The sequence below is a fragment of the Lineus longissimus genome, chromosome 2 (assembly GCF_910592395.1).
Source record: "Lineus longissimus chromosome 2, tnLinLong1.2, whole genome shotgun sequence".
Classification (NCBI taxonomy): Eukaryota; Metazoa; Nemertea; class Pilidiophora; order Heteronemertea; family Lineidae; genus Lineus; species Lineus longissimus.
In genome coordinates, this window is record NC_088309.1 from 6985004 (window position 1) to 7007642 (window position 22639).

The following is a 22639-nucleotide window of genomic DNA, read 5'->3' on the forward strand; positions in this document are numbered from 1 at the left end:
ACCCACTCCCATGAGAAGAAACACATCTGTGAATATTGCAGTCAGAAGTTCGCCCGGCGATCAGATCTCAAGTGTCACATCCGGCTTCATACGGGAGAAAGGCCTTACGCCTGCGACCAATGTGGGAAGAAGTTTGCTCAGCCGGGAAATTATAGCGCTCATCTCCGCACACATTCGAAGCAGACGTTTGTTTGTGAGTATTGTGCGAAGTCATATGCCAGTTTGGGCGGCTTGAAGGAGCATTTGAGGGTTCATGGTGAGAAGAAGCACCAGACGCAGATGCATGGCCAGCAGGTGGTCCAGCAAATACAGGAAGAAGTGCAACCACATCAGATCGTGGAGATGGAGCTGCATAATCCACTCCTGCAGCCGCAGCATCAGCAGTTGGTGACGCAGCACCAGGGGGTGCAGTACACGCTGGAACAGCAGCCAGGCAACACGTACACATTCCAACAGCAGCCCCAGGGGAGCCAAGGTATGCTCGTGACCCAGGACGGACAGCCGATCATGTCACATGGTCAACCGACGGTCGTCTCTTTCCCACAAGATCAGCTGACGCAAAGTGTTGTAATCGACCAACAAGGCAACCAGCAGACGGTCCAGGGCCAGGTTGTACTCATAGAACAAGGAAATCAGCAGACGAGAATTGTCATGCAGTAATGAGATAGTTGTTGGAATTATAACTCTTGAAAATTTAAGATATTACTACAACTCAATTTATATCATTAGCGATACGATATGCGTCGCTGACAAAACTTTCTCGTCTTTAAATGTATAACAAAGTACGGTAACATCTCCTTCAAACTTGACCTGTTGTAGAAATAGTAGAGGGCAGTTATATCCTCTCCTGCAGCGAGGCAGAAAGACATTTCAACTTTATATCATTGTAAATTCACCAGAGAAGAGTTGTTTGTGATGCCATAATCACAAGCTGTGTTCATCAGCTGTCGGAAAAATTTAATTCATTTTGTAAGTTCGGTCTTCAGAAAGAAGATGGCAGCACTGTGCATGCAGTTTGAGCAGATCTAAAGTTTTGGCTTGTCCATGTCGATGATCATCATTCAGTTTGACATTTTATATCGATACAACAGAAGGTTTTTTAAAAATTCCTTCCTCTCTTGTGTCCTATGTTCCTGGGTTTCTATGTTCTATGTTCCCACTATGCGATAAATGAACTCATTTGCAGTTTGTGAATATGTATTCACTAAAAAATGACGGGTGATGTTGGGCCTTGGTTATACAGAGTAGGGAACTCTATATCAAATTTGGGTAAGGGTCAGGATGAGGGCCAGTCAGTGTATTAGAAGCAGGAATAATTGATTTGGTCAGGGTTAGGGATAGGGATACTGTTAGGGGTAAGGGTGTCTTCCCCCCCCCCTTTCTTTTGAGCCAGAAATTTTGTTGAAAAGGGTTTTTGCAGATTCAGACTGAAATACACCCAGGGGAACATAGAATTCAGGGAATATTGGATCCAAGGAAGATAGAACCCAGGACACATAGATATGCACCCCCAGTACAGGGAGGAGTCATGTCATGACCTATCAAATTTAGTGCAGTGTTTTAACTGATAGTATATTTCATTTATCTTTCATTTATCATGGTTGAAACAGAGGTGTTTCTACCCAACTTCTTAAAGGAGCTGTAACCCCTCTGTCGATACCGAGCTTTGTAAATATGGCACATTTTTATGATATTTCATTCTCACAGTGTCCAAGTGAATGAATGACCTGGTTCCTGGCTACAGTTAAGGAACTGCTGTGGAGTAGTGCCTCGGACTCCTGATGAGTGGTCAAGAAGTACCTGGCTGACCCCACAGTCAGCATGAGACTTAGGCAGGTCACTTTGTCTAAATTGCCTTCTTCCACCCAGGTGTAAGAATGAGTACCGGTCAGAGATGCTCATGTTGGAGCGCTGAATGAGCAGCTCATTTGAGTTCTACTGAAAGGTTTCATTGGTTGACACCTCCTACGCAGTTGATATCTGTCTGTTAACACGCAGCTTAAAAAAACATTTCAAGTGGTCTTGCCCAAACCTTTTCTTGAACAAATTTCATAGGTGTATAATGCACTCCATTTAAACCTGAATTGTATTCCTGAACTAAGGTCAGTCATTTGGGCACTGTGATGTTTATCTTTGTAATTGTACGTTTTGATGCATTTAAATTGGTGTTGATTTGCAGGTGTAAGCGACTGGGAGAATGCTGAAGAGTTTTTTACTGTTCGACTTTTGAATGTAGACGAATGAATATGCGAGTAGAAAATAATGTTAATGAAGAACGCATAGGGCAATGATTACTGATGTGGTCATGTTAATACCAGCATTGAACTCAAAGCAGAGGGTTCAGTTTCAATTCTAAAATGCCTCCTTAGCAGTGAATACCAGTAATATTCATCACAACCTCGGAAGATCTTTGTTGAGGTACTGTACCAGGACCCTGTGCCATCAGAACGAGGCCAACAGATTTTCTAGAGGTCAACTGATGTCATCATCCGTTAGTGAACTAAAAAAGAAGTCCGTTGTGTTTGAAAGACTGATACGAGGTAAATATTTTCTGCTTGTGACAAAAAAACTTGCCCATGTAGATAATGTTTATCATGCAGCATAGGACAACGAGGGGTTAATTATTTGCTGGGCTGATATTCTGTCGAACGGACAATTAGATTTGGAGCTAGGCCAGAAGTCCAGCAATGGTTATGCCACTTTTGTGTGATTATTTCTCAAGGTTATCAAGATTGACGTGACTATATGATAAGCAAGCTTGGGCCTATAATTCTGCAAAGCAGAAGACATGAACAAAACAATAGTTTTTCTATTTTGTTGAACTTCAATACTGCTCTGTTTCTGTAATTAAAATCACTTATGGTGAGAACGAATTTGTACGCAATAAGAAATGAAAGGTTATGGCGAGAGAGAATGCTCCGGTTAGGGTGTGCATTTTCATGGAAAGCATTATTGTATTGTGCAAATATTGTATTCACTTCACCGCTGACCCTGATTTCCTGAGTCCTCACTTCAGAATCGTCAGGGAATTACAGGACAATATCAATGAGTTTTATTTTGCTGCATGACACTGGTACCTTGCAAGACTACAGCAGAACCTCTCTATTAAGGACCCCCCCCCCCCCTTAGAGAGGAGTCCTGATTAGAGAGGTCAAATTGAATGGAAACAGCCAATTGGGTTGGGTTAACACTTTCCTGTTCTGTTGTACAACAGCCAAATATCGAACAAATTCTGTGTTAATTATGAATATGATGGATATTGGTGTATCACCTGTATGGGGTGACTTTGTAAAAAGATACGAGAACTAGAATTAAGTTTCAAATACCCGTGAAGTGTTTGTTTGTTAACTTTCTTGCAAGCAGAGGTTTTTGTGTGAATTTGGCAGAATGGGAAACGACCCTTGCTTCACCTGTTTTTATACATATTTCAACATTGCACATCATTAGTAATGAACTGTTGTATTATATAATTAAATAATAAAGATCTTGCCTATATTTGTGAACATCCTTGTTTCTTGGTCTTCTATCCATCACACAGAGACAAATTTATGGTCTTTGAAACACAGACAAGGATTTAGTCCCTTGACTCCCGTTGCAGAACTACCCATTCTGGATCTAGTGGTCTCTGCCCTTATTATTACTGGAAGGATGAATGAACAAAACATTATGCAGTCACAGTTGTGGACCATACTCTATTAAATGATGCATAATGTCAAAATCAATGAAGAGGAGACAACTGTCCATGGAAATGCAAGCCAAATTACAGTGGATCAATGTATAAAAATATGGACGATCTTGTAGCTGAACTATTTCAGCCAGATGAATTTGAAATAAGGGAGGTTAGTTTTTGTGCACATCTTCAAGGTCCTGGGAGGAGGCACCAAGGAAACTGCAACCAGGTGTGACAGGAAAACAGTGATCACCACAGCTAATGACTGATGGTCCTGCGAGAGAATATCTAATAATTGAACAAACTGCTGCAACAATCTTTATTCTTATTAAAATATATATATTTATTCATCATGTTCACCTCCATGCAATCCAAATATACATACAATTACATTTCATTTATATCAAACATCCCAAATACAATCTCTCCTCAAATCTTATGATGTTTTTAAATTTAGTTTGTCACGTCATTTCTGAATCAGGTGATCTTATAACCTGAGTTTTTGACAATTACAAGTCAGTAATTATCATGTCTGTGCAAGGCCATCTGAATATTATCAAGAATGTATAAGTGAACCTTGATAACTAAGACAGTCCACCAAAACCTTGGCTGATAATGAACAGTGACGGTCAGCATACAATAGTATTGTTTTATTGTACTGGTTCTGAGATAGTTTTCAAGTCTAGCAAAACTAGTTCAAAAGTACAAATATTTGATAACCAACCAGTTTATACTCCAGATGTCTTGACAAAGCACTTTTTGAAATATCTTTAAGTTTAACCAGAGTGAGACCTTGGAAATTTAGTCCTTGTTCTTAAATGTCATTACATTACCAAGTATAAAGTGCAAGTACTGGTAGGATAAGAAGATAAATGGTATTCAAATTGATAAAACTCTTTGACCTTTCTGAAAGACTAGCCTGAGGTGGATTTGGCATTGTGTCAATAGTATGTCTCCCAGTTCCCGAGACACTCTTGTCTAAAACTTTTATAACCAATCATAATACAGCAACATATTTGGTAAATAAATAATGATGTGTACCGTTTGATCAATAAAATGGCAAACACAGTTAAGTTATCGAAATTGAGCAAATAATCAACGATGGTTTTTTGATAGGGAGATAACAACATTACTCAAGTTTGGTACAAATGTCAACATGGCCCTAGTTTAACATGGTTTGACAGGTAGCACTGCTGTCTTCTCTATACACACCGAACAACACCCAGTTTATTTCATGGTGACAACAACAATACCCTGTTTAATTCATGGGTACAAGAATACCTAGTCTATTTCATGGGTACACCTTAGTACTGAAGCGATCAAGCAACAATTTTCTGTTTACCGGATACAAAATGAAATGTAACTTATTGACAATAAAATGAACAAAACTGAAGCTTAAAACATTGTCCTAAATATGTGTCATATCAAACTACATACATCTTTTACCACAACACATAGTATTCAATGTCTGATATCAACACTTGATTAACATATTTGAACAATGCATATCAGCTCAGTCACTTCAGTTGTAACAGGTACTTTTTGGATAAGATAACCCCTATCTAAACTGGTTCAAACCACTTGACAGGTGACTTTAAGTGGAACCAGAAAAGTTGTAACCATTAGGTCACGTTGTGTTATGCTTTGTATTAAATATCAAAAGTTCAACCCAGAGTCAAGGGTACACTAGAAAATGTTGTCTTTATCACTGAACAATTTTATCGAAATTGATATTATCACAGACGCCTCTGAAGTTAAACAAATGTCGTGAAACTGTTTTTAAAAGACAAGCTTCGGCTTTGTTTCAGCCAGTTGAAAGTCTATGTCCGCATTATTTGGCTTGTTTATTTCGGGCAGATTCAATTTGAACTGGTGCATCAGGCAGGACGGTAGCAAGTCTCTTGTTTCCTAGAAGTTCCACGTAAACCTGGCACCCAGCCTGGGCAAGCTCGAGAGGAACATATGCCATGGCCAGACTTTCCTTGACTTGGTATCCATAGCCTCCTGAAGTGGTCATTCCCACAACCTGAAATTAGAACATAGTTCAACAATAATGTCAATTGTCATTGCTCTGAAATCAGAGAAATAAGTGAAAGAGACAAGCAATGCAATGCTATTTTAAAGCAGCCGTTCAACACCTGAAGCTCTACTCCAATGATCAGAAGGGAGTGCAGATGCAAAAAAAGAACTGAAGAAGTCTTAAGAGTTTGAACACTCCTAGTAAAGCAGTACCAACCTTATCTTGATACCAAACTGTTTCGTTTCCTTCAGGATCAACATCAGATATATCCACTTTCATCATCACTAACTTCTTCTCTAAACCTGTCGCCTTTATCTTCTGCAGAGCTTCTTTCCCGATGAAATTGGTTGGCTGCATAAAATAGAAAATTCTTAATATTCCTGCAGCAAGTGCTGCACAAACCACATTACTGGTTTGATTTTAACTTTTTAGATGACCACGTGTTTACATGTGTCCTTGAGCAAGTCACCTAATCCTCCTTGTCAAGGAAACAGAAACGAAATGCACTTACTTATTTTTCCCTCTGATACCTGTTTATTCAACAAATTCATCATAATGTATTGAGAAGAGGAGGCAATTCATTCAAGACCAACAACTTCATAAATAATACCGACTTGATTGAACATACGAACCTCCCCAAAGTAAAAAGGAGGAGGCAGTCATAAGATTGATTAGAATACTAGCATTGCTCACCTTTTTCATTTTGATGAAGAAATCCAAGCCAGCTTCAAATGGATTAAGATCTACTGTCATCTGAAACCCAAAGGGGCACAAATTAGGTCATATTTCATGACTCATGACCCTAAAGCTTCAGGCAGAAAATGCCAAAGATGGGCTAAATTTATCTTGATAAAGACCCAGAGGGTTAAGCGTTGTCATTTTATTTTCCTTCTCTGTGTTGAATGAGAGTTCCTCGCAGAGTGATGTCTGGTTCATGCACCTACAATGGCATTCATGTACGATGAGGTTTAGGGAATGGATACCAAACTGGAGGTATTGGTTGTCTCACTAAACACACTCACAGGTGGAGCTAAATCGAGGCCAAAATCAAGCCGGCAACCAAGGTTTTCCGGCTCCACCCAAACAGTGTTAACCCCGATGAGGTGTTTTTCCTTAAGTTCAGATCATCAACTATGTGAGCATTTTTCACTTCTGCTCACCTCCGCTCCCCAGCCTCTGAAGCCCTTCTCTATCCTCATTGAATTCAAGGCATAAGTTCCAAAGTCGCCAATACCAAATTCTTGGCCGGCGTTCTCGAGGGCCTCATAGAGTTTCAACGTGTCGCTTGGTTTATGATACAATTCCCAACCAAGTTCGCCTGAAAGTGATCATTATCATCATCATCATCATACGGTTTTAGCCACATGCAAACCTTACTCAAACTTGTGCACACGGTCACAGGAAGTTGGTGTTCTGAACTTGCTTGAAATTAGCAAAAGAAATCATACTGGTATGTGTTTTTGCAGACTTTAAACAAAACATTATTTTAAAACTAAAGTGGTAATTGACGTGATAATACTTTGAAGCTTTAACACCTTTATGTTATTATATCCTGGAACTTGTCAAAGATTGAAAGTTCATAAAAGTCCTGATCATATAATCTTTATGATAATTGATTAAATTCTTAATCGCAAAATACCATTATCAGGATTCCTTTTAGTTTTATCAAATGTTACCACAATGTCAAAAAGGTCACATCCTTTCTACAAATCGAGGTTTGTGCAAATACATGCATAGACCAGACCAGTTTGGTTTTCTTTCAAGTTACAGTTGATAAGATACAAGACTTTGCTTTATCTTCTTGATATGCTGTCCAGGCGGACATTACCTTGATATACCCAACAGATTTATTTGGTCATCATTGCTGCCAACTAGCAACCGCATGGACAAGCACAAATGCCTAGAATGTAGAATTTTGACTACACTTACCAGTATATGATATCCTCATGGCATTCACACTAATTCCCGCTAGGTCAATACTTTTGGTGTTGAGAAATTTAAAAGCACCGTTGCTCATATCTGCGGTGGTTAATTTTGATAGAATGTCCCTAGATTTTGGTCCAGCAATACCGAGGCAGGCCACATCCTCCGTCACATTGCTTATACTGACATCACAGTTCCATTCTGCTGCCTTTTCTTCCACCCATCTGAAAACAATTCAGTGAAATCTCCTTGACAGGATGATGGATTGTGCTTGAGTTCATCACTTTGGGCAGAGTGTTTTTAGGCAGCTAATAATGATACTATCTAATATCTAATAATGCCAAAAACCACGTAAGGGATCATTGACACTTTACAGTAGAAGGGAATTAAAGCTCTTATAGCAACTAAATATAGGATTTTAAGATCTTTACAAAGATGCTGGCATTATCTCTCATACGTTGTGGAAATTGATTCCACAGCCTCAGGGTCAGTTAATGTCACCAAGCAACTCCTGGGTTGCATTTACAGTATACCATCAGAAGAGGAACTGAGACTTTGTTTACATTTTTCTTGACTGATAAATACCTTATGTCGTGTTGTTCAGATCCAGAGCCTGTTATACAGAAGAAGTGGTCAGGAGCAATAGTGGTGACTGTCAGCTCTGCATACACTGTACCCCGGGTTGTCAGCATGTGACTTATATTAGTTTGTCCAACCTGAAGTTTGAAGAATTCATGTCACAAAAATGGCAATTTATTTATTTGTGAGAAATCAGAGACAGGCCGAGCTCAAATACTGTGGACCACCAAGTTTCCCGGAATGATATTGAATCGTAAAAATTAATAGTTTAATATATAACATGATTAGTTAATCGATCTTCATATTGAAAATGACAATACCTTTGGCAGCTTGTTTGCAAGTAACTGATCCATCAGTTTGGCAGCATCCTTTCCTTTCACCTCAAACTTTCCAAACGGTGACAGATCAATCAGACCAGCTCGTTCCAGCACCATATCGACCTCCCGACCAACTGGTTTGAACCAGTTTGTCCGTCTGAAGCTCGGTTTGTAACCACCTTCGTCTCCTGGTAGGACAAACCAGTTCGGCTGTTCCCATCCTGAAAGCGGTTAAAATTTAGTTGAAGATGGATGCAACCAATCCAAGATAAGATCCACAACAGACTATCATCAATGTGTCCTTATACATAATTGAGATTATGCACGACTTCTCTATCAAGCAGTACAGATGTACAAGTTTGGCTGGTTCAGCCAGTGTCCTTGTAAATTTCTTCACAACGACTGCACTTTGATATGAAAGAGAAGTCAAATGGAAGACTTACCAGTATGAAATCCCATCTCCGCGCCCTTTTCGAGGAGACGCTTGTACACGCCACTGATTCGACTGGTCGGTCGGCCAGCCTCACGTTCCTCCTTTGGATACCCAAGTAAAGTATTCAGACCGTATGATTCACGGCATTTGGCAAACACAAATTTCCTGCAAATTTATAGTGGAAATTTGTTCATTCATGTAACAATACCGGAGACACAAAAACTTAATCTCGGTCAAGTCTCTGTGACCATCTGGCATATTGAGTGGACAATAAGCATGTACATACTAGATGAGGGGAGGGCTGAGAAGGAACTATGTTGGAACAGTTACATTAAACCGCAACCTGCCTGTCTCTTCACCTGACTCTTTCTGATCTACCACAGATATGAAGCTTGTCATCATCCCCATCTTCTCTCTCTGTGGGGCGCTTTGGGATTCATCGGCAATACTGCAGCTTCTAATTGGTACATCCCAAAATAGGGGGTGGGTGATCATCCACGTAACACAACGATTAAAAGAGTCACTTACTGATCAGTCCATTTGCCGTATCTGTTGGGATCCAGTTCTACTAACTCATATGGCGGCTCTCCAGAAATTAACCAGTCAGCCATGTACTTCCCTACTCCACCAGCGTGAATTATACCATACCTGAAGCAACACGAATTTTTATGAAACGAATCCAACAGAATATATTACAATTTGTAATACATAACTAACAGGCTGTCTAGAAATTTGGGGATATTGTTTGAAGATTTTGGAATTTGATTTAAATTAAAGCCGACCGACAGCTGACTGAAAAGAAAATGAACCCGTAATTGTTCATCCTGTACACATTCCAGCTGATACCCAGGCCACCAGCAAATGTCCACATCTACCTGTCTTACACCTTATCACTGCTTGGAGATAGAGACAGATCACTGACACAGGACCTGACTAGGATAGGGCAGGCTGCCCAGTCGATTAATGATACTGATGATGATGGCAAGGTGTTGTCACAAATCCTTACCCGAATCCAATCATGTTAAAATAATTCCTCGGTCCACGACAAGGGCCAACCATCGGCAGGAGATCAGGAGTGTATGTGATAGGTCCAGAGACAACACTAGTTATCTCGGCTTTCTGAAGTAACGGCACCCTGTTCATGGCCATTTCTAGGTTATCGTTGATTCTGTCAAGATCTGGTTGGAAGAGCTCCATACCAAAACCTGGAAAAGACCAAAGTAGTGTTGCTCTGAAACAGTTCATTCCAAAATGCATGCACATTCAAATCGAAATTTAAGTCTCAAGGGCTTCGAGCTCTGGTAGGGTACCAGTGATAACATTTTGATGTCCAACTGGACAAACCTGTTTGTCGATGCCGATCATTTTACCAATTTCTCTTGCCCAGAAATTCAAAGTCCTAGTCTTCTTCCCTGTGATATCGATAAACATACCTTTTGGTGGGCCATTGATATACCAATCTTCAACAAGTCTCATCTTATGGGCAGCTTCATAAGGGCCAAACAGAAGCCCCTTCTTTTCCATTCTGCAGTAGTAAGAGCCAGTCAGATCTCTAATGACAGGGACTTCATTCTCAAGGGCCTCAACTTCTGGGAGCGAATTAGTGATGGCAAACTGATGGTCAACTGGGCAAAGAGGATGGTCGAGACCGATCATTTTGCCGACTTCTCTTCCCCAGAAACCTGAAAAAATGATGGCAGTTCCTTGATTACCAAACTAAAGGTGGAGCTGAAGAAAGCAAAAGCAATTAAATTAGATTGAAGATGAGGACAGATTGCTTCATCAATTTCAAAATTTATCTTCAGGATACTTGGGCCAGGCTATTCAAAACAAATAAGGTCGCTCTTAACACTGGTGACTGGTGTTGAAAATGGCCATCCAGGAATGACACGATAATTATAATGATAGTGATGATGATTACAAAGACGATGTCATTTGATGATGAAGATGATGATGATGAGATGATGGTACCTACCAGCGGCATTGACCAATTTCTTTGCCTTGAGTGTCCCTTGTGGTATGTCCACTTCCCATGTCCCGTTTTCTTGAGGACGCATGCCAGTGACTGGGGCCTGCTGGTAAATTTCTGCCCCGTACATCCGTGCTCCAATGGCCAGTGCCATGGTCATTGAGTAGGGATCGATGTGACCGTCACCAGGATTGAAGAGTCCACCCTCGATCTGAATAATGGAAGAAACTATCACAATAACTCACTTCCCTTCTTCATGCCATCCAAGGCCGACGAGCGACATCATCCAAGATTTGTTTTTCGGGGTGTTTTTTTCCTAGACAGTTTCCGACCAAGGCTAGGGAGGCCAGTCTGCCTAGGATTTGAGAGATAATTTGGGTCCCAGACCTTAAATCAAATGCGACAACAAATCTTTCAAAGAAAAAAAGCTTAAATCTTGATGAAAGAGGAGGAGTAATTCCTTACCCCATCCATATTGAGCAATGGGTGCATCTTTTCAATCTCTTCTGGTGTAACGATATACTGTGGAGCTTTATTCCAACCCTGCCTGGACATCTGATAGCGTAATTCATCCATCCGTTCGTTGGAATCTGCAAGTCGAAGACTACCAGGTGTGTGTAATCCAACGGCCTAGAATGAAGATATACAGGATATTGTCCCATATAGGGCCTAAACAGTCATTGAATTGAATTTGTGTGGCACAAGAACAGCGTTTCTTGTCTCTTCAAACAAAAAAATCCATACAACCTCTGTAGTTAATAAAAATCCATACAGTCTCTGTTTAAATCAAACACTGACCAGTCATTGAGAATTCAGGCAAGGCACTTAGCCTGTAAAATTGCGATTTTAGTGTGGAATGTTTAGCAAGAATCTTGGTAACATTTGAGAGGAAATGTTATAACCCCCAGGAACATACCTGTCCTGTTTCCTCCTCTAGCTTTTTATACAGTTCGAGACTGTAGTAATGGAGGTTCTTCACCCGTATTCCAGGATGGAAATAAGTTGTCAAACCAGCCTGGAAATAAATCATCATAATTATAATGGTGGGAATTAGTGGACACAGAGCTTCACTGTATAGGACAGAGATAGAGGACCATACAGTGATAGTGATACAGAAGACAAAAATAGCTTAGGAGTATTTTCAAACATAAATTTTCTTTATCTTGTAAATGCAAAGATGAAGAAGAAGACTGTCTTACATGACTTTTTGTATCATTGACTCATCAAAAGGGAGACCATCGGCAGAAGTCAAGCCACGCATGTCGGATTAAGTTACATGAAGTTGCCAATAGGAGTCTCCCTTCACAGAGCATTGAAACTATTCCCGCTTATACGAGGAATAAGTATTGCGGAATCAAAGACAATCCATGCCCCAACTGACTGCGCATAATGGTATATACTAGTCACCTCAAGACAACCAAATGTGACTCCACAACTGCTGCCTATAATCCCCCTTTAAAGCTTTCTCCATTAATGTACAAGTAGATCACTCACTGCATGCCATGTTGATCCTGCAGTCAGCTCGGATTTCTCCACAAGGACAACATCTTTCATTCCCTGTTTGGCAAGGTGGTACGCCAAACTGACGCCCACAGCGCCACCACCAACTATCACAACTTCGGCAGTTTCATGGAGACGTTTGTCCAGTTTACTACAAAGAAAGTAAATTAGTTAACTGCATTATTTCTTATGACGAATCATCGAACGTTATCAAATCAAATATCAAAAGTATATCATTTTTTGTGCCTGCACCTGATAACTATCCAGTAAAACTGAACGGTTCATTTCTGAAAGCAGAAGACGTCAATACATAAATGTGCCTTTCAAAGGCAGTACTCCCTCCCCTCTATAAGACAAAATACATATAAAGAGTATTCTTGCTAAAATGTTCACAAGATATCTAGAATAAATATTAGTCTTTATCTATTCATGATAATATCAATGCCAATACATTGATAGAAGTAATGGTATAAGCCACATCTACCAAAATGAAGTCAATGTTGTTTTGAGGCTGTGAACCTGTCCATATGGTGACCAAACTTTAACATAGATTCCATATGGTGGCCAATATCAAACGTTTAACATAGTATAGATTCCATATGGTCATAATTGTGGCCAAATATCAAACTTTTAACCTAGTAGATTCTATATGGTGGCCAAATATCAAACTTTAACATAGATTCCATATGGTGGCCAAATATCAAACTTAATTGTAACATACAGTAGAACCTCTCTATTAAGGACACCCTCGGGACTGACAAGTGCTGTCCTTAATAGAGGTGTCCTGATTAGAGAGGTCAAATTGAATGGAAACAACCAATTTGGGACCAAACCTAGTGTCCTTAATAGAGAGGTTGTCCTTAATAGAGAGGTGTCCGCTAAGGGAGGTTCCACTGTAGATTCATTGCTTTCAATACTCTCAAATTCAGTTGGAATGCAGTATCTTACAGTGACACAACTGTGCCAAACTAACTGGGACTTTAGTTAATACCTTTTGATAATTTGATCTTTTCGAAAGGTTAAATTGGTTTGATACGTAAACGTCGCACGTCGATTTTCTGAACGTCTCTAGTGATAATTATTAGGAAAGACAGACTGTTTCTGTTACAATTACATACCTGATGGCTTTGTCCTCATTTCGCTGATCGCTGTATGCAGCTACAGGATTGAGTCTTTTATGCACTAACTGTCTTTGAAGGACACCACGAGCCAAATATCGGCAAGACCGCAACATCTTCGGTGGCGGAGACTAGGCGCTCTGAAGATATCTACAACTTTTCCTATCCTAATCTAATTAGACGGTTCCACCTTGAAAATTGCACCCCTTGTAGATCACGCTTTATCCCTGTATAACTTCTCCATGAGTCTGTCAGATATTGGATTACAAACTGCAGTAAGTTAGACAACCAAATTGTGATTTGTTTTAATAGTTCTTACAAATTGATGTTGTCTCTGATAAACCATCCCAAAAGGAATTATCCGTTGCCTTGGGAGTAGAATCAAATGATCCAATGGCAATAATCAAAATCCTAGAAATTATCTCGTCCAAGGTAAGGTCCATTTTACTTCGTTCGTAGGGGATAGAGCTATACGGAGTATCCAAAAAGCATTAAGATTATCTCATCATCGAGATCAAAATTATCCCATCACAATGATATTATGTACTTAAATTATAGGGCAGTTTTGTCTAGCGAAAATTAATGAAGATACATCAGTACATCAGCTGTATCATGAGTTGGCTTTAAAAGCAACAACCCTCCTCCGAGACTCCAGCTTTGGACTGATCCTGTCAAGAGGTCGTCTCGCGAGCGCACGTGTTGGTATAAATATCGTCTCCCGAGCTACTTGTCATTTATCTGCCGGTTCGTTTCCGCTTTGTCCACTCTGTGTGTGTTTCCTCTGAGATATAAATTGCCGACATCATGAGCTCAAAGGTGAGTAGACCTATTTTTTGTTCATTTTCGTTTCCAACATAACACAAGCTAGCGCAATCAAGAGTCAATTCCGACGGTGAAAAACCACGCCCTTCATCCGCGCTTTTTGCTTTACTTCTAATACTTGACGGGACGACGACCGCGGCGGCCGGGGTCCACGGTTGCCGGGTTGGCGTAGCCGTTCTTCTTGTGAAGTTGCGTTTCTTCTCTTCCATTGTGTAAGGGTTTCTCAGCATGCTTAGTGCTGCATGATTTGGCCTTCATCTCATGGCCCGAAGTAAAACTGACGGGGTTTAACGGTCGGGGGCCTGGCGTGGCAAATGCCCCCGATAAACAAGAGCCACGCAGGGCGTGCCAAATGCCCGCGACCGTCTGTAGTCAGTGTGTGCAAATATTATTTTTTTCACCACTAAGTTGGACGAGTGAGTATACTATCATTTAAATAAACTGCTGAAAGTCACAATGGTACTATGAAGAGTTTCATACCACCCGAAGATACTGGTATAGTGGTCTGCTCTGGAAACAAATAATGATGCTATTTGACCTCTCAGTCCTCTGTGACCTTGAAAAATAGGTCAGATGGAAAAAAATGTGGTTTTATGTGATGTGGGCCTAGTCTTAACCCTGAACTTGTCTTGGAACGAGTTTAGAATCCCCCATCACACCCAAAAAAAATGTCATCGGTTGACTAACCAAGCACCACTGTTCAATGGATTTATAGTTGAATGCGATCAAACTACGTCATTTCCGATCGGGGATTCTAAAGTTTAGCCCTTGTCTTTTCTTTGTGATGTGTCCACAGGTGCACAGTAAGAATTTCAACGGATACGTAGGCCCCTATCCAAGTGTTGGAAAATTGAAATAATGATTTTCTGACAGATTAGAAATTGCTTCAAACATCCCACACATCCCTAAAAAAACCTTCTTTTTCATACAGAGAGGTCTTCTGGAGCGTCTCAATGCTGGTGAGATTGTTGTTGGTGATGGTGGTTTTGTGTTTGCCCTGGAAAAGAGGGGCTATGTCAAGGCTGGACCATGGACTCCAGAGGCCACTGTTGAAAACCCAGAGGCCGGTAAGTAGAACTTCCCCTCTTGACCCTAAGACTAGGACATTGCGGAAAGCATCTCTGGTGTAAAACCATGGGAAACTTTTTAAAAGATGAGCAGTCATCTATTGTTTTGTGCTCAGTTGCATAAAAAACTAAAAGGACATGAATGAAAGATGTAAAATTTGATAGTCATACTTGATGAATCTGATTGTGGTACTTCATGGACGTCTGCACCATACCAAACAATCTACTCTTAACATTTCTTGGAAGAAAAGTGGTAAGAAAGTCTCTGTAGCATCATATGGGTAACCTGTTTTCCATAACATTTTGAATTGTACCATTTCTAAACTTTCCCCATATTCCTCAATCTTTCAGTGCGCCAACTCCATCGTGAGTTCCTGCGTGCGGGTGCTGATGTAATGCAAGCATTCTCCTTCTATGCCAGTGATGACAAGCTTGCAAACCGAGGCAACCAGGCACAGTCAAAATACACTGTATGTATACTTGTTCGAATTTCACCAGTTACTACTAGTCTTGTCTTGGTCCAATTGCAATTTTTCCGTAGCTTCCATCTCCCTTGGCCTCCCCATGAAAGTGTAAAGAATCTGCCTGAGCAAGTTGTGTCCTGCCCCTTGCCATGTTTCACCCAAAACGTTAAAAAAATCTGCGGAGGTCAACTACTGAAAGCTGATTGTTTCTGAAGTACATGTGAAATCCTGTCCTGTATTTAGAGGAAATTTGTGATGAACAAACTTTCCACCTGATCTTTTATGGCCTGGACAAAAAGAGGGCAGTGAGCCAGAATAGACCAGATTTGGCTGGTTTGAAGGCAAGAGGGTTGAACTTCAATCCACAGGACTGCTGTATGACAGTTTTGTTATCTTATCATTCATTTGCATTTCCCTGTCGCCCTGAAATGTCAATTTGTAGATCCTTCATATCAGTTAAAAGTTCTTGTTTGTTTTGTCTGTTGATATTAGTCCAGTTGTTGACCTTTATTTTCAAATGGATAAAAAAATTCTCGTGCAGACTGCAGAAATCCATATAAAAAATTTGAATAAAAATTTGAAGCAAAATCTAAAAAGTGATGATTTCACAATCATAGAACTGCAGAAATAAAGAAGTTTGAAAAGTGTTGCAGTATTTTACCAGCTTCTTGTCATGTCAAGGATGTTCAATCTTGTGTTTTAGGGTGCTGCCATCAACAAGGCTGCCTGCGAGCTGGCCGATGAAGTAGCGAAGGAAGGAAACGGGATTACCTGTGGTGGTATCTGCCAGACACCAACATATCTGAGCGGACTTGGAAAGGAAAAAACGCAAGCAATCTTCAAGAAACAAGTTGATGTGTTCGTGGAAAACAAAGTGGACTTTTTATTGGCAGAGGTATGCTTGGAAGATGAGCAGATTAAGATTTCTCCTAATCAATATTCTATGGTTGATTGTTGTTATACTTGTTTATTAACATAAGGTAAGGATATCTGTCATCCACCTGTATGCTAATGGCGGCAAGATTTATCTTGACTTGTAACTATCGCGATGTTGACCTTTATTCCGCATTTTTTACCTCTGGATTGGAACATGAAGCTAGCAGGAGGATACAATATGAACTTCAGATTCTGGGTGTCAACGTCAATGAGTCGTCGTTGAAAAGTGTAAAACTGCACCACGGTGATCATCAGTCTTGGCCGAGGTCCATTACACGATTGCCCTATTGGATTTTGTCAAGACCCTAATCAGCGCCATTGTCTTTGCAGTATTTCGAGCATGTAGAAGAAGCTGTTTGGTGTGTTGAGACTTGTAAAGCTTCCGGTCTCCCGGTGTGTGCCTCCATGTGTATTGGACCGGAAGGAGATCTCCATGGTGTCCCAACAGGAGAATGTGCTGTCAAATTAGCTGAAGCCGGTAAGGATTAGACATAAGTTGATGTCTATTTGACATCTAATAGATATCATGAGTTGATGAAATGAAAAAGAAAGCGGTATAACCAGGTTAGAGTTGATACCAACTTTGTTTTCAAAAAGACACTAAACCACCAACTTATGCAATAAATATTAGCAGGTCTGTTTCACTCATAAATTGGATAATGAGATACATGACCTATTTTAGGTGCTTATGTTGTTGGAATCATTTCAGGTGCTGATGTTGTTGGAATCAACTGCCACTTTGACCCCGACACTGTTCTTGCTGGAGTGAAACTCATGAAGGAAGCATTGGAAGCAGCCGGCCTCAAACGCCATCTTATTTCTCAACCACTTGCATTCCATACTCCTGATGCTAACAAACAAGGATTCATTGACCTGCCAGAATTTCCATTTGGTAAGATATGCGTTGATGGCAAATCTAACCAATCATAGTTGTGATGGAGGGAGAAGTGTTGGGCTGTTTATTTAGGCTTCTGGCACCCTTCGTGGAGCACTTTATTGGAAGCCTTCTTGGAGCCTATGATTTGTTCGGCTTGGAATGGTCTTACCTTAAGTCTTGTTTCAGCCTTGTTTTTACAGGGAAACCTTTTGTTTAAATGTTTTCTTTGAACTGAAGCTTAATCATTTAAAAAGATACCCTTAGCATTTTATAAAAGGTAACTTAACTTTATTAATTTTGTATTACTTTCTCAGGTCTTGAGCCCCGTATTCTGACAAGATGGGAGATGCAGAAGTATGCCCGTGATGCCTATGAGCTTGGCGTGCGCTACATTGGAGGCTGCTGTGGATTCGAACCGTACCACACACGTGCCGTCTGTGAGGAGTTGAGCAAGGAGCGTGGAAAGATGCCCGAAGGATCTGTGAAACATGACCCATGGGGAGAGGGTCTTCTCATGCACACGAAACCATGGGTTAGGGCTAGGTTAGTTGAGACTGGTATAATTGGTACACGTACCTCTTGATCTTCATAACAATACTAACCTTGCCTGTGGCATGGAGTGAGTGTGTCCCAAAGGATTGAGGCATTTTCGTCATTGGAAGATTTCTGTTCTTTCCCTTCCTAAAAAGGGGTTAATTTGACAGCAGAAATGGCAAGATATATTGCTGAGCTCTTTGTAGAACACTGTTGTCCAGTATTTTTAAGGTTTGCAGAACTTGTAACTTTATTCTAGCTCAAATGCTGTTATTGTTCTAATGGATGGTTTATATTTTCAGGGCCAAGCGTTCCTACTGGGAGAATCTGAAGCCAGCATCTGGACGGCCACTCTGTGGTGCCTTTTCCAAACCAGATGCATGGGGAGTCACTGCTGTAAGTTCTCAGCTTCTCGATCCATTTATACGATCTAATTCCTTTGAATTTGTTATGCCTTTTTGAATATAAGATTTCCCCTACTCTACTTGTAAATAAGAAAATTGCCCGCTTCTGAGTTTTCTACCGGTGTCTCTCTTGTCTCTGCCTTGGAAACCCTAGACTGGCATGGTTTAGGGTTAAACTGTGATGCATTCAACTCAACAAAGTGGATTGCATGAAAACTGGACACAAATCCTACTTTACTTTTCTTGTTAGCAGTTTTCTTATTTGTGATTCGTCTTATTTGTCTAAGCAGTAACATCTGTATCGCTTTTACTTTCAGGGTGATGAAAATCTGAAGCAGCAGGTGGAAGCCACGCAAAAGACTGCTTAAGGAATGAGTCGTCATGGTCGAGTGGATCAGCAGAAACGGACCGTCAAGTCATCTGGAATCTCCGGTGGAAAATCATGTGCACTTGACTGGGCATTACTTTTTGGTGCTGGAGAGATAACTGATAACTTTGTTTCAAACTTCTTCATAGTATTGTGCGTTAACGCTTGCACCTTATGATAAAGTAGGAGTTGTCTAGAATCGGAATTATTCATACCTCAGTTTATCTCTTTGTAATATTGTGCATAAATTTCATTTTGGACATTTGGTGCTATAAGATCAGCTTCTCCTGTCCTGTCTCTAGTCCATTGCATCTTTTTTTACTGATTTTCATTTGTAAAGTGGTGCATTGCAGTGCACATTGCTCAATATCCAGTCTTCCAACTTCTATCATTCCAAATTAAATGATTGCCTGTGAAGTAATTTTTGAAAATTGCTCTAATAAAAGTCTGTGCATTTATATAATTCATCTCTCCTGTGGATTCATTTCATTGCATTTACATTCCGTCTCAACAAAGGTGTAGTGACCCTGGCTGTTACTCTGGTCCCCCCCTCAACAATAATATTGTGGCGATTTTCTTGTTCTGTTATCGGCCGCACATAAAATGAACATTTGGTCAGCTTTTTGGAGGTTTCCATTGGTAGTTCCAGGGAACATGCTATGGAGACAATGAGAAAAAACTTCACCAGAGAACAGCTTATAGATATGCAGCCAGAGGCCGAGAAACACTGAGGATTGAAGCTCTTGCTACACTAGCTACATGTTGTGAGAGAGACGGTCAATTTGTGAAAGACTGACAAGTCCCCCAGCTTGCTAAGTGTGAAGACAACTCTTTACCCCAGGTGTTTATACGTCCAGAAAGACAGGACTATTAGTTGTTTTCTGCCAACATGTTTTGAAAGACAGGATAAACCTTCCTGCTACACCAGTCACTGGGTGATATGAATAAAGACTAGTAAATGCTTTTATCTAAAACTCCATGTACATTTACACTAGGCCTTTCTGTACAAAATTGAAGTAAAAGCATTTGCTAGTCTTTATTCATATCATCCATTGGCTGTGAAAGACCAGGGACAAACCTACTTCACAAGCTAACGTTTGTGAGATACATCTGGACCAAATTGTGTTAGGCTGGGACTATTCCTCCTGCTGCACTAGGCGCCAATTTATATCTCTGTTTCAACAGAGACAGGTTGTGAGAACCAAGGGCTTCCACCTGAAAGACCGGTGTTTATAAGATGGTTAATGCCGGTGTAGAAGTTTAAAATGTCCTAGGATAAAATGTCCGGGAACAAAGGATTCTACTATGCGCTTCAATCTCTGAGCTATTGACGGTCAGGGTCTCTATAGAACCATATTGCAAAATACAATAGGGCCGGACACTTTTTCCAGGGGGGACACTTTTTACTTTTACACCGGCGGTAAAGTGCAGGCCTTTGCCTGTCTGGTACCAACTTGGTGTCATCTCAAGAGCACTCCGCTTCAAATTGGCCTTTGCGATGGTAGTGCTGTCTCGCGGCAGAAAATAAAACTGAAATCTTCGCCCAAAACTTTCAGTTCGACCGTTCACCGGTAGACAGCATTACTGTCGCTTGCATCTTTATGGTATCGGTGCTGGATTTCGGTTGGTTGGTCGACTTGTTGGTGTGCCCTTATATCAGTGTTCCCTAAAATCTTGCTGTATTTGCAACTCCGTAGCCAAACAGGGCATGTTTAAGCTAATGATTAGAATTAGAGCATAGACCAGTCACAGGCAGTGACATTGTCACATCGACCTGGCGTGAGACTACTCTATGCTGGTCTTTGCCCTTATACGTGCCCAACTCCACCCATAGTGTCTTTAAAGGTACAATATAGGCTGCAGATAGGTAGGCAAGATAATATGTAGGTGCCAATAGGGGTCTCTCTCATCTCAACGTACATCAAAACTATTCACGCTTCAGAGTTAATCGGTCCGTTACCTCCCTCTAACGGAGTCCAGGACGGCGAAGTGGATCGAAGGCTTGAGGGTCAAGATGCATATACAAGGCGCTCCGGGAGTGCGGATGCGCTCAATAGTCTCCGCTGGGGAGACTGAGCATGATAAGGTACCAATCCAATCGGTTAGACCCGGCTGGTATACTCTATGATCTGGACCTCCAGTCAACCTGTCAGCCACGGGCAGACTCAAGTATCTCAACCTACGGTCATAGAGGCGGCCCACAACTAAGTCAGGGCGATGTTATCAGGACGTCCTATATTTTTCAGTCATTTACCCTATCGATACGTTTCATAATTTTGGGTTTATTGCTCTAATGAAAAACGGAATAACAGTCGCCTGTTACACATGCCAAAGTCACGACGTTTCCTTACCGATTTTACAGTAATAGAATGAGCATGTGCTGCCAGCTATTATGTCATAAAGATTGCTAGTCTTGCTCTAACCACATTTCCCTACAAATCCACAATCAATGCGTTGTGGGTTCGAGCGTTGTCCGAGACTGTCATCACTGAGAATTATGACCACGTCTCAATATTCTTCAACTTTCTTGATGGATTATACGCTAAAGATTTCGGGAATTGAGGTAGGAATATGTTGTTTTTAAGTATCACGAGTATTTCATTCAGAGGGAATAACCCCCTTGTCGGTTTTCCCCCGTGTTGAAGTGATTTTTTCTACATTTGTAATTCTTGGTGTGGTTATGCCTTGTGTCCGGCGGAGGCGTGGGGTAAAAAATATATATGAAAATTTCCACTTTTCTCATAATTAAAAAGAATCCCCCAAATTTCAAGAAAAGTAAATGCATTAGAAATATGTAAGTACTCATTGAAATACAGGATCTTTGAAAAAAACTAATTCTTATCTTGTATTATGAGGTTGTTGATTGATTTCTGATTTGTGGAGTGAAATAGGTCAACCCATAAAACTGTTGCAGTTGAGACCCTATTAGTATTGTTTGAACTACCAACTTCTGTTGTAGTCCCGCTGCTAAGCTCCCAAAAAGGCAAGAATTGTGCATTTTAATGGGGAAAGCATGAAATTTGGCAGGGTGGTAGAACAACCCCTTGGGGTCATTAATCGATTAAGACCCTAATTTTTTACGCCCCAATGTCCGGGGAGCGAAGGATTCTCTCAGCTTTGGCGGGAATGACCTCCACAAATAGAACCAGATCATAATCTGTCAGAATACAATAGGACTGGGCACGTGTTCCATGAGTACGGTTTCCCGTACGGTCTTGGCCGAAATGGTAAAAACACAATGTACGTCATTGTCAGTTCAAGTCAGTGTGTGTGATTTTGACAATATGCAGGTTTCGGCAGCTATACGACTGACGAAATACGAAGTGCAAGGATAGTCCTAAGCTAATTCATCAATGCGCATCTTTTGTCCTATGTTGTAGGAGGAATAGGCTAAATTTTTGAAAATCGCCAATGAAATGCATTTACAAACTTTGCCCTTCGCAGCTCTTAAACCTGGCTTGTATATATTTCTATGGCCATATAGCTCCGTTCATGTGCATGTTATCCACCTTTGACAATACCATCCAATTGGTCTAATGACATAACAATACAAGTTGGCGCTAAGCCGCCGGCCTGTCTTTCGCGGGGTAGAGGAATAGTGCCCGGATGGTGTGACGTCAAATGTATTGTCTTTGGTCA

The 22639-nt window shown here is 40.8% G+C and overlaps 2 protein-coding genes across 2 annotated transcripts; one reads left to right on the top strand and one right to left on the bottom strand.

Moving 5' to 3' along the window:
* Nucleotides 1-3988: 3988 nt before the first annotated feature.
* Nucleotides 3989-14009, bottom strand: LOC135482446 (dimethylglycine dehydrogenase, mitochondrial-like). The gene is made up of 16 exons (XM_064762438.1): nt 13530-14009; nt 12406-12562; nt 11828-11926; nt 11377-11541; nt 10918-11122; nt 10376-10624; nt 9949-10147; nt 9471-9590; nt 8953-9107; nt 8513-8730; nt 8199-8329; nt 7620-7837; nt 6851-7008; nt 6384-6443; nt 5907-6041; nt 3989-5696 (listed from the first exon to the last, which is right to left on the bottom strand). The coding sequence occupies exons 1-16, from the start codon at nt 13643-13645 to the stop codon at nt 5502-5504; spliced, it is 2580 nt and encodes an 859-aa protein (XP_064618508.1). The 5' UTR covers nt 13646-14009; the 3' UTR covers nt 3989-5501.
* Nucleotides 14010-14212: 203 nt separating this feature from the next.
* On the top strand, nt 14213-19463 carry LOC135482447 (betaine--homocysteine S-methyltransferase 1-like). Its single transcript, XM_064762439.1, has 9 exons — nt 14213-14345; nt 15283-15418; nt 15770-15888; nt 16586-16777; nt 17149-17296; nt 17528-17710; nt 18010-18238; nt 18532-18625; nt 18951-19463. Exons 1-9 carry the CDS (start codon nt 14334-14336, stop codon nt 18999-19001), a joined length of 1164 nt encoding a protein of 387 aa, XP_064618509.1. The 5' UTR covers nt 14213-14333; the 3' UTR covers nt 19002-19463.
* Nucleotides 19464-22639: the final 3176 nt, after the last annotated feature.